The sequence below is a fragment of the Alosa sapidissima genome, chromosome 20, assembly GCF_018492685.1.
Source record: "Alosa sapidissima isolate fAloSap1 chromosome 20, fAloSap1.pri, whole genome shotgun sequence".
NCBI classification, from domain to species: domain Eukaryota; kingdom Metazoa; phylum Chordata; class Actinopteri; order Clupeiformes; family Clupeidae; genus Alosa; species Alosa sapidissima.
Genome location: NC_055976.1, coordinates 19730222 through 19742721, shown reverse-complemented (window position 1 = coordinate 19742721; position 12500 = coordinate 19730222). Strand labels below are relative to the sequence as shown.

At 44.4% G+C, this 12500-nt stretch overlaps 1 protein-coding gene across 2 annotated transcripts in view; it reads right to left on the bottom strand.

Annotated features, from left to right (window-relative positions):
* kif7 (kinesin family member 7) overlaps nucleotides 1–9436 on the bottom strand; it is a 28815-nt gene extending 19379 nt beyond the window's left edge. The window contains exons 1-6 of one of the 2 annotated variants that reach the window (XM_042074255.1): nucleotides 9269–9436; nucleotides 7425–7993; nucleotides 5164–5361; nucleotides 3897–4317; nucleotides 1612–2182; nucleotides 253–402 (exon numbers count right to left, since the gene is read on the bottom strand). In XM_042074255.1, the coding sequence (XP_041930189.1) occupies nucleotides 253–402; nucleotides 1612–2182; nucleotides 3897–4317; nucleotides 5164–5361; nucleotides 7425–7758 (1674 nt within the window). In that variant the 5' untranslated portion in view covers nucleotides 7759–7993; nucleotides 9269–9436. Of the gene's footprint in view, nucleotides 1–252; nucleotides 403–1611; nucleotides 2183–3896; nucleotides 4318–5163; nucleotides 5365–7424; nucleotides 7994–9268 lie in introns of both variants that reach the window. The other variant, XM_042074254.1, reaches the window with a different exon arrangement.
* Between the last annotated feature and the right edge of the window lie 3064 nt (nucleotides 9437–12500).

The window sequence follows — 12500 nt, the reverse complement described above, 5'->3', positions numbered from 1 at the left end:
AAAAAAAATAGGAAATAAATAAATAAATACATAAATAAAAAGCGGACAGCCTAAAGACTAATGCGCTGATCTGTACAACAACATACAATTACTGATGTCTTCGTTCCTGCATTTGTCTAGCTCTGTGTGTGAGTGCGTGTGTGCCCTTTTCAGTAATAACGGCGGCATTTGCGGGCTGCCACGTGTGCCGCTGATGGGGAGGCGGCCCCACTGATGCGGGTGCTGATGCGGTTGCCACGGCGATGGGCGCACCTGTTGTTTGTACTGCTCCATGGCATCCTCCAGTGCGGACAGGAAGTCCGTGTTCTCCTGCTCCAGCTGCTGCACCTGGGCCTGCAGGGCAGCGATACACTCCTCACGCTCCTGATAACACTCCTCTAATGCTGTCCCGGGCTCCACGTCCTGATACACACACACACACACACACACACACACACACACACACATGTTATACACAGAGAGTTACACATTCTTCAATCTCCTGGCAACATTCCTCCAACGCCTGCGTGGGCTCCACATCCTAACACACACACTCACACCCACCCACACCCACACACACTCACACAGATACAGAAACAAACACACACACACACACACACACACACACACACAGTGTTATACACACATAGCAGTGTTTCCCATACATTGACTAATCTGTGGCGGGGCGCCACGAAATAAAAATCGGCCACCACAGATTCATTTTTATTGTTGCCACATAGAAGCATTGCATAGAAGACGTCTGGCTAAATTGCTATTAAATCCGCTTAGCATCGTGACCATGCTGCGCAAATTTGTTCAAAACTGCTGCATTGAAGTGAACTCTGCTAAGGTCTTATCACAACATAGTAGGCTACATTGAAGAGACTAAACTAAGTTAAGTTATGAAATCAAGCAGTATCTCAAAGCTAACGTTAGAATACTGTTTGGATGTCGAATTTAGCATGCTTAGCCTACTTACAGCTGCTGGTCAATTTCGTTGAAGGGCTCATTTTATTGACTCTGACACTGAATCTTTGCAAAATCCCGATGTAAATGGAAAAGTGTTTTCCAAAATTCAAAAGTCCCAAGGAGTAGTACGAACTTTTATTTTAACTATGTAGAAAACGTTATGAATTGCATCCACACATCAGCAGCCTTTCAACTGTGTTACAATTGCAAGGGTTCCCTCAAACGTCTTAAAGTGACAGGCACTCAATTAGACCTATACACTACCAAGAAGATCTTAATACCCCCCCCCCCCCCCCCCCCCCCCACCCCGCCCTTTGTCCAAGTTAGCTACCGCCACAAATCGAATCCAATTCTGTGGGAAACACTGCATAGTTACACACTCCTCACGCTGCTGACAACATTCCTCCAACGCCTGCACAGGCTCCATGTCCTGACACACAAAACAAACACACACAGCGTTATACACACACACACACACACACACACACACACAGAGTCCTCACACACACACACACATACCTCTCACACTGCCTACAAAGGCTCCATGTCCTGACACACACACACACACACAGTTACACACTCCTCACGCTCCTGAAAGCACTCCTTAAATGCCTCCACAGGCTCCACATCCTGACACACACACACACACACACAAACACACACCTGGTTCCTGAGGGCGTGTCCTCTGCTCTTCCGGGCGCTGCTGTCTTCGGTAGAGCCGCTGTCAATGCCGCTGTCGGGCCCGGAGGCGGAGCTAAGGCCACTTCGCTCCTCCTCCACTGAGCAGAGCCACGCTCTGATTCGCTGCAACTGGGCAGCACTAAGTCCCGCCTCCCCCTGTAACTCCAGCAGCAGCCGATAGGCCGAGTCCGTGCACGTCCTGTAGTGGGCGCTCTCCATCTGCAGACGGCTAAACTCCGCCCCGGACGCCCCGACTCCGCCCCTCTGGGGGGGTGGCCGGCCGGAGCGCTCACGTTCGGACCGTGCCACAATGATGCGCGTCTCGGAGCGGTGCCGCGTCTCCAGGGCCCGACGAAGCGCTCGAATCTGGTGCTCCAAGCCCTCGACGCGGCCTGGCTCGTTGGCCTGGTTGACCGTGGCCCGGTTCTGGATGTTGCGGGCGCGCTTGGCGTAGTTGAGCGTGTTGAGGCTCTCGTCGAAATCCGAAGAAGACGGACTGATGCAGGCGATCATCAGTGTCTTGGCGTTGCCCCCGAGGGAGTCCTTCAGGATCCTTAGGGCAGCGGAGGGGAGAAAGGAGGATAGAGGGAAGGAGATGAGGAGGAGAAGAGGAGAGGAGAGGAGAAGGAGAGGATAAGGAGAGGGGAGGAGAGCAGGTGGAGGAGAGGAGGAGGAGAGGTGAGGAGAGAGGAGGAGAGCAGGTGGAGGAGAGGAGGAGAGGTGAGGAGAGAGGAGGTGAGCAGGTGGAGGAGAGGAGGAGAGGAGAGCAGGAGGAGGAGAGGAGGAGGAGAGGTGAGGAGAGAGGAGGAGAGCAGGTGGAGGAGAGGAGGAGAGGTGAGGAGAGAGGAGGTGAACAGGTGGAGGAGAGGAGGAGGAGAGCAGGTGGAGGAGAGGAGGAGGAGAGCAGGTGGAGGAGAGGAGGAGGAGAGGAGGAGGAGAGGAGGGGTAAGGAGAGATGAAAGGGAAAGGAAGAAGAGGGAGGAAAAGTGAGAAGAGTAGAGAGGAGAGGAGAGGAGGAGAAGGAAGGAAATGAGTAGAGGGGAGGAAAGAGGAGAGGAGAGGAGAGGAGGAGAAGGAAGGAAATGAGTAGAGGGGAGGAAAGAGGAGAGGAGAGGAGAAGGAAGGAAATGAGTAGAGGGGAGGAAAGAGGAGAGGAGAGGAGAGGAGAAGGAAGGAAATGAGTAGAGGGGAGGAAAGAGGAGAGGAGGAGAGAGGAAAGGAGAGGAGAGGAGGAGAGGATCGGAGAGGAGAGGAGGAGAAGGAAGGAAATGAGTAGAGGGGAGGAAAGAGGAGAGGAGGAGAGAGGAAAGGAGAGGAGAGGAGGAGAGGATCGGAGAGGAGAGGAGGAGAAGGAAGGAAATGAGTAGAGGGGAGGAAAGAGGAGAGGAGAAGAGAGGAGGAGAAGGAAGGAAATGAGTAGAGGGGAGGAAAGAGGAGAGGAGAAGAGAGGATCGGAGAGGAGAGGAGGAGAAGGAAGGAAATGAGTAGAGGGGAGGAAAGAGGAGAGGAGAAGAGAGGAAAGGAGAGGAGAGGAGGAGAAGGAAGGAAATGAGTAGAGGGGAGGAAAGAGGAGAGGACAGAGCAGAAAACAGCAGATCTTAATAGCGGATCAAATCCAAAACAAAATCTGCTTCACTTCTACTACCACTAGCACTACAATGCAGGGAAATTAGATGAATTGATGTGTAAAAACACTCAAGTAAACAGTGGTGTAAAAAAACAAATCTACAATCATAACAAATCAGTGTTATTGTATTCAAGAAAATAAAAATAACATAGAGTGATGAGGTTAACAACCATAAAGAAACATTGAATGTCAGGACAGGACACAATTAAATCTCTCTCCCTCTCTCTCTCTCTCTCTCTCTCTCTCTCTCTCTTGCTCTCCCTCTCTCTCTCTCACACACACACACACATCCTACAACACAATCAGGTTGATTAAAATTAGCCACCACTTATAGTCCTATCTACTTAACAACAGATAATAAATGTTTCACTACAATTAGGACCAATATCTAGTTTTTGAAAAAAACTAATATGCTTCTGGATTTACAAACAACAAAAATTTAAATTGTATTTCCATTTATTCTACACATCATGCTAAATTCAAGCTTTTTATTTTGTCCATTTATAATTGTATGGAGCATTAAAAAATTTAAAAACATGTATCGCCTACAACAAAGCAGCACAACAAAGGCAAATATCAATACAACTCTGTTCCTTCAGAATTATTGTCTAGCAAATAGACTGTATATAGAACTATATACCTGGTGATTTTGGAGTCGCGGTAGGGGATGTGCGTGCCCCTCCTCTTGGGGTCCCCCAGCGCCCCGATGACGTTGCCCAGTGCCAGCAGGCCACTGTTGATCTGGATGCTCTCCTTGAGCCGCTCGCCGCTGTTGCCCGTCTTCAGGATGCGCTCCGATCCCGCCAGGTCCACAAAGTGGAACTTGGACGAGAGGAGGTGGTGGGGGGGGCTGGACCTGACCCCCGTGGCCGGACCCCCCCTGCCGGACCCCCCCGGGCCCCCTCGTCGCTGCTCCAGCTGGACGGTGAAGATGGTGTGGGAGCGGCTGGACTTGGGGTTCATCTGGGTGGCCCCGGTGTGCCGCGCGGTGTTACCACTGTCCAGCAGGCTCAGCACCTCGTCCAGACACTCCACTTCGCTCTCCTTGACGCCGCATAACACTGAAGGTACACACACACACACACATATGAACGTGCGCACATACACACGCACACACACGTAAACATATCAAGAGTGTACAACCATTCACACATATATATTACAGTCAACTATTTAGACACAGATATGTGTAAATACATCATATCACATCACACACACACACACGCACACACGCACACACGCACACACACACGCACACACGCACACACCACGTGTGTCTCTCTCCCATGTAAGTGTCGCCCCCTCTGACAACCCCTGAATCACATTTGTCAGCTGCCATTATTGGTGGCGTGAGCGCGGGGCAAAATCAGCCCTATATTTAGCTGTGGATGGTTGGCTCTGTCGTCAACAGGTTTCTCACCACCGTGACTAACGCCAGTGGTTGTCACTCACAAGAGACCGGCCTGCCCACTGAACATGTGCTCCGGCAGCTGCCTTCCATCATCCTAACTCGCCAATCACCCTTAATCATAGGACACCCACACACACACACACACAAACACACAAACACACACACACACACACACACACACACACACAAACACACACACAAACACACACACAAGGAGACACCCAAAGTCCTCTTTCAGTCTAAGATCTTTAAATCACAGCAACTTAACAATGGGAGCATTTTAACAATAGGAGCATTTTAAGCACACACAAGTAGCTGAACTTTGCCTCAGTAGAACCACTCCTAGAGCAAGATGCAAAACAACACTAAGACCATGGGGTCGATATTTAGGTAGTGGATCTTCATGTGTCCTACTAAATACAAGTGGGTAAATGGGGGGAACACACACAAAACGAGATACAAAAAAAACATCAGGGTGTGTGTGTGTATGTCTGACCAATGTTTCCCTTGTCGTCCTCGCGGATGTGGATGTCCTTGCTGGGTGTCTCGACCTCCAGAAGGTCCCTGAACACCTCCTTGTAGACCTCCAGGTAGGAGATGCGCACCGAGAAGTAGTTCAGGTCGTTCTCGTCCAGCAGCTTGAAGATCTCGGCCACCGCCCGGGGGATGATGCCCTGCTCCTCGTCCCTGTATGCTGCTGAGAGGCCAGAGGTCAAAGGTCAGATAGATAGATAGATAGATAGATAGATAGATAGATAGATAGATAGATACTGTATTGGCCGTTAAAGAAATACAGGCATCCAGTAGTTTACACAACATACAAAAACACGAAAAACACGCAGTAAAGTAAGTACAATAAGTAGATGGGTTCAGACAAGTATTTTGAATTATTGAGCTACTGTAACACTGTACACTTGATGGCCCAAAGTTGAGAAAGAGGTGGCTGCAGATTCATTAGGCTGGTTAGCTTCCTGCCCATTACTGTGTAGAAAAAGGGTGCATGCAGACAATGTTGCTTTGCTATGCTAAAGGATTCAGATAGTTGGCTAACAGTCCTCTCTGCACCTCACTAGCAGTGGCGATTTTTATTTGCCATTTCTACACACACAGACAAGTACGGTACATAGGTTTTTTGTGCAAAGCTCAAAATTAGAATTGATTTAGATTAAGTGTTAGTATAATTTGTATTTTTGTAATTTGTATTTTAGTATATTTTTATATATTGTATTAAGTGTTAGTATAATTTGTATTTTAGTATATTTAGCATATTCTTTATCTTCTACTGTCCTTACTGCTTAGTTGTGTTTTTATATTATATACTTTAATTACTCTTTCTGCTGTTAAAGGAACCATATGTAAGAAATGTATTTCAATTAATCATAAAATGGCCCTGAAATGTCACTAGACATTAAAAAATCATGTTAATTTCAAATACTTATATCACTGACAACAGTAGTCCAGCCAGGATATTGTTAAAAAGTGAAGTTGCAGCCCTCAACTGATGTTGATGTTGTGTTTTGTCATGTCATGTTGTGTTTTGGCCTGATGCGCCACCCTCCACCTATCTACTAATCACGAAGTCAGTAGTGTTTCGGCATCGGGGTTGGCAACCTTGAGTTAGGGGGGAGGGGGAGGGGGAGGGGATACACCGCTCTACAGTAATTTGAAAGTGATTGCAGTACCAGTTTTGCCCACAATCTTACATATGGTTCCTTTAAAGAATGTGTTTGTGTTGTATGTATGCTGCTGCTGAGACCTTGAATTTCCCCTGGGGATCAATAAAGTATCTATCTATCTATCTATCTAAAAGTTCAATATTTAGAGAAGGGATTGAAGTGAGTAATAAATAGAGAATAAATATAAGTATATGAGAGAAAAGTCAATTTCACATTTGAGAATATTGCTGTGTTGGTTCAGGTGACATACTTATTGCCTGGCGGTGGCTGGATAAAACTATTAAAAAAGCATGCTCTGTCTAAATTTCTAAGAAGAGAATAGCAGTCATTAGCTTAGCATTCAGATGCTTGGCTTGCTGTCCTACAAGAAACCCATGATAGTAGTGCTGAGTTATGAGGATCATCTAGCAAACACAAACTTTTGATTGAAAATGGCTGGCTAGCTGCTCTTCCCTGGCCCTCAACAGGAGTGTGCAATGCTGTTGGTATTAGCTGGAAATTCAGATGGCGGGCTGGCTCGCCAGCTACCCTCCCTGAACTGGACCCTGCTAGCGACGGCAGCTGAGAGGTGGGAGGTGAGGATGGCATAGCTGACGTGTGACTCTACAGAAGGCCTGGCTCTTCTCACACGCGCGCACACACACACACACACACACACACACACACACACACACACACACACACACACACACACACACACACACACACACGCACGCACGCACACACACGCACAAACACACAAGGACTCCTCATGGGGTATTTCTAAATTCATGAATTTGGATTTCCAGTGGGTTGCGATGGAGGAAACACACATTCTGGTTCGTGGGAGGCAGACAAGAGACATTTATGAGTCCGAAATCAAGGCAAGGGAGACAGCAACAGAGAGAGCAGGAAAGAGGCATAAAGAGAAGGGAAATGAGACGGAGAGACTCCCATGAGAAAAGAGTTCAGAGGAGCACTGAGTCGCGTAAAGTAGACTAGGACCATAAAATAGAGTTGAGTAGAACAGCGTAGAATATAGTTGTGATAAGTAGAAGAAAGGAGTGAAGTAGAGAAGAGTAGATATATTATAGACTCTCACAGATGTTGGCTTCTCCGATAGTGTAGGTCTTGCCCGAGCTGGTCTGCCCGTAGGCAAACACGGTGGCGTTGAAGCCCTGCAGGAATGCCTCCACCAGGGGCTGGACGCACGCCTCGTAGACCTCCTCCTGCCCGCTGGCCTCCTGGAACAGGAAGTCACACAGAAAGTGGCGGTTGTGTCCGAGGGTGATGCGGCGGGCGGCGGGATCGGCACTGATGCAGCTTTTGTGACCGCGCAGCAGCTCTTTGGGCAGCAGGGGGCGCACTCTCACCGCCACCTGCACAGGAGACTCCTCCGCCCCTCCACGCCCAGAGCCTGGTACCTTAGGAGACATGGCAGCTGCAGGGCAAACGTTCACGTACCAGTGTATGTGTGTCTAAAGGCTATGTGTGTGTGTGTGTGTGTGTGTGTGTGTGTACGTGTGTGTGTGTGTACTCGTCCAGCTGGGACACACACACACGTGGTTTTACAGGTTCTGCCCCTCTACCTGGCCCTCTCGGCCTCCTTGGTGTGGCATAAATGCATGATAGCTCTGTGATGGGGCTGACGCAACAGTCATTGCTGTGCCCCTGCAACATGAAAAGAAAAAAAACAAGTCTGTGTAAACATGTGGCATAGCACAGACAAGGAGACCATGCACAACTTTTCAAATGTCACAACATGACTTACACAAGCCATTGAAAAAAGCACCAAGAAGAAACTTGAAAGAAATAGTAAGGTGTGAAAAAAACATTACATAATCCTTTGATCCTTTTTTTTCACCTTATTTGAATTGATTTTATATTTAAAAAATATGAAATTTCACTGAGGGAAAAGAAATACCTTACAGAGCTGCAAAATAATAGTTGAATGTCTGTCCACGTTGTAAAGTGAAAATAAAACAGTAACTCTGCCTGGTGGAGATGCATTTGACTTTTCAGCTCGCTGTCCTAAGTAAATGTTTTATATGCGTCATCATTTCGATATGTCAGTATTAATAACACTTTGGTCTCTTTGTTAGATCTCAGGACTGCTTAAATTAGGAAGGATCTGCATTTGTCGTAGTTTCTCCGAACACACTGCAAAGCGAAAAACACGCCCGAAATGCCCGTGAGCACAACCTCAGTTCTACATCATAGCCTATAGGTTAAGTAACTCAACTTTGAGTGTTTTAGTTTTAGTAACGATGTCTATATTCACAGTTAGATTATTTTCATTAAATTAGTCTACATCTGTTAAAGGAAAACGCAGGGGAAAGGCGAAAAGTTGGCCCGAGTTAATTGTTACCGCCGCTATGAGCACACATTATATTGAGAGCATTTCGGGGTCTGAGAGTCGGGTTCAAGTGTTAAACCAAATCGAACTGGCGTATGACTTTAATTTGCATGTTATATGCAATAGTGTATATAGTTCCATAATTTCTTCTGACGAAATGTAGGCTACTTTGTATCAAGTGAAAGAGTAGTACCCATACCGCATTGTTTTGAAGTTGCTTGGTTAGCCACCCATTAGCATTGTGTGCTAAGCTACCTATCTAGTAACTTTTGCATCAACTTTCTATGGACATGCTAGCGATAGTTGCTGTATCCCCAGAATCCGTTAGCAAAAGTAACTGTGCACAATTTAACTGTTACACTTGATGGGTGGATTCTGCTTTCCTTTGGAAATAAAATGAAAATATTTTTTGGGTGATAACATGCATGAAAGCAAACTGCGATGCATGGAAAATATATTTGCATGTTTTCTACTTAGCCACTGAGGCTATCCTAGTTGTGCTAACTAAATAATAAAATAGAAAATGTGCCAAATAACGTTAACGTTAATGCTTATTTTGTTATCATTTCATGTTTCCCCCACATACATACCTCCAACCGGTCTCCTAAAACAATGCAAATCGTGATTCAAACGATATGCTTTTCTCCAAGCGATGGGGAGCTTTTCAAACTTTTGTAACTGCTGTTTCCGACTTCATCTGCAGCCCCAAGGTAGGAGGGCACATCCTCAATCCAGCTGCGAGATTCCCCAACAAGGAGGATGCAGTGATGTCATTGCAAGGCTTCCCAGGCTTCTTGGCCTCGCCGCAAATCAATGAATATCCCATCGTTCATCAAACATGTGGAGGAAAAGCTTTTAAAACCCCAGTCTGGCCAACTGATTTTAATTTAAAAATAAAAAATGTGTCCCTGACTGTGTAATTAATTTGGACATTTTCCTTCTAGCCTATATGGTCTTAGAAAATAAATAAATAAATGCTTACATAATAACTAATAAACTCTAGTATGCATGAATAATGACATAGTAGCGTAGGACAAGGAGATAATTATCTAAGCCTGCTAGGTTACAACATCCCTGTAGGCTATCAAATGAGTCATTTCAATTAATGTAGACCAAATGAGCCTGTAGGGTAGCCTAAGATATCAATGTTTCACCTAATTTGATCAATAGCAAATTATCTTTAGGGCACTGAAGTAGGCCTAATTGTTATGATGCATCATTTGATGCCAAACCTTTATGACAAAATCAAGACCATAATGATAATTTTCTAACAGGCTTCAAGGTGAAATTTTGTGTCATGAATTGGCATATCCACCTGTCACAGGGCTGTCAGTAGCCTAGACCATATATGTGTGTGAGTGTGTGTGAGAAAAAGAGAGGGAGATAAAAAGAGAGAGAGAGATAGGGAGAGAGAGAGTGTGTGTTTGTGTGTTTGTGAAGACCAGGCCTGATGAAGATGCAGAAGACCAGGGACCAAATAGCGGGAGACAGACACAGACAGCAAGAGGGTGCTGGAAATGGCAAAGCTACATAAAGCCTCTGTTATTGAATTTGGTTCAACTGCTAAGCCGCTACGTTGGAATAAAATGCTGTTTCCTATATAGGGTTTAAAAACAGCATTCTGTGTGAAGGGGAAGATCATTTACTTTATTTGAAATCTTAAGACATAAGATATGCCAGCGTATATATCAATGTAGAAAACTACATCGCTACAATATTTATGAAACCATGACATTTCAAAATAGCATATTCTTTATCTTATCATTATTAACATATATATTACACATCACATATACATATACTTATTGAAAATCACACCACACAGAGGACAGTAGAACATTTTGTGTGTTTAATAATAGATTTATTTGCAATATTAAAAAAAGAAAAAAAACATATACACACTATCTTGGTATTACATTTTTATATATTATGCTTCATTTTAATTTAAATTACCAAAAAAGTCATGATATTAAAGCATATGGATTAAGGACCTCAGTCTTATTTCCCCAGAGTCACATAAAATAGGTAGATAGATAGATAGATAGATAGATAGATAGATAGATATTTACGTATAGGAGACAGATGGATAATATTAAGCTATTATTATTGTTATAGCTTAATATAGCTTAATATTTTTGTTGTTTTAACTGTTTAATATGATCTCAATTATGCATGATCTTGAAGGTTGCTTTCATGAAAGTGCCTGCTGTGCTCGATGAATAAATATACATGTAGAGGCTAAGTCAGAGCATGAGAGTGTAAGAGATCGGATTCGCCGCAGGGCCCAGGTCACTGAGGCAGACTGAGACTTGTTGTCAGTTTACAGATGAACAACAAAATCACTAGTCTTCCACAGCGGCACAAGCTTACTCAGGCATCAGGCATCTGGCAGCACAGCCAGAGGCCAAGGTTGCTAACAGCATCAGGCGGTCACCACTGACACATCCGTATTAATGCAGTGCAAATGCAAATCAACAAGTGGTCAGATGGTGCATGACGACTGAATGCATGCTATGTTGGCTTTGGTGTGTTTTTTTTTGAGAATTTAAACGTACTAATGACCTTTTTAGAGGAAAGCAGATACATTATATTAGTATAACTATACAATTCAGTTATAAAAAATGATGTGTTATTATAGGTGTTATTAAACATGAATGTAAGCACAGGTGGCAAACAGTGCATGTGTTTCCTTGGGGGAGGGTAAATGCAATTGATTGCTTTGCACAGCAGAGAGAATGTTGTTATGGTATCCACTGTATATTCTCTATACCTCAAGGTTCCTCCAGTGTGAAGAACAATACTGCAATGTGTACACAGCGGAACACTATTGATGCTTCAGTGATTCTGAGACAGAAAAGCATTCATGAAAACATCCGCAATCTGACACACCATTGTGAAAAAAAAAACTTTTCTTCTGGAAATACCAGATGAAACTGGTTTGTGTAGAACAAGTAACACAACTAACACCAGTGAAAGCTCTTCTATGACATTTCTGAGCCCTAGTAACTAATATGATTTAAAACCTATCCTAAATGCATTGACATGACTGCTGTTTATGGATTTACCTAGTGAGGCAAAATGCAGCTCAGGGGGGTGTTGTGCAATAATAATTCAGAAAGATTGTCACCCTGTGGCAGAATATTGCCTGGAGGTAAAGCAAAATGTGCCAATCAGAGGAATGACTAATAAGTGATCCTCATTTTCTATAAATAACCTCCCAACATTGAATTGATGGAGATGGTAATTATTATCAGCATGCAAAATGCCTGACAGGCATTTTCAATTTTGAGTCTGTGCAGAGAGCAAATGTGTTGGATTAAAACAAAATAAAAAAAAAACATTGCTATGGGATAACAAATGTTATGTAGAAAATACACATTGTTTTTCATGCTCACTTGAATCAGAAATTCCATACGACTGAATGTATCCATGTTAGCTGTAGTAAGACATTTCTAGCCTTGAAGACATCTCCATATTTATGTGTGCTGTATGCTTTGCTCATGTGTTCTTTTACTTCTGTTTGTGAACAAGTTATTCATAGAAGTGTATGAGTGAACAGAAATTGGGTTGATGAAAGATGTTTTGCATCAGTGGCATTCTTCCTCAAGGTGATTGGGCCTAAGTGCTTGTTTGTTAAGATAGAAGGGGCTCTTCTGAGTTGGAGCAGCCATCTCCTACTAGGGGGGTTGGCGCCTTCATGTTTGTTAGGTAAGCCCTTGGGTAAATGTCACTGATGTAGGTTGTTAGGGGTTACATCCTTGTATACAATGTTGGGAAAAAACGGGTGATGTGCTTATCTTGATTCCTGCTATACCATACTTG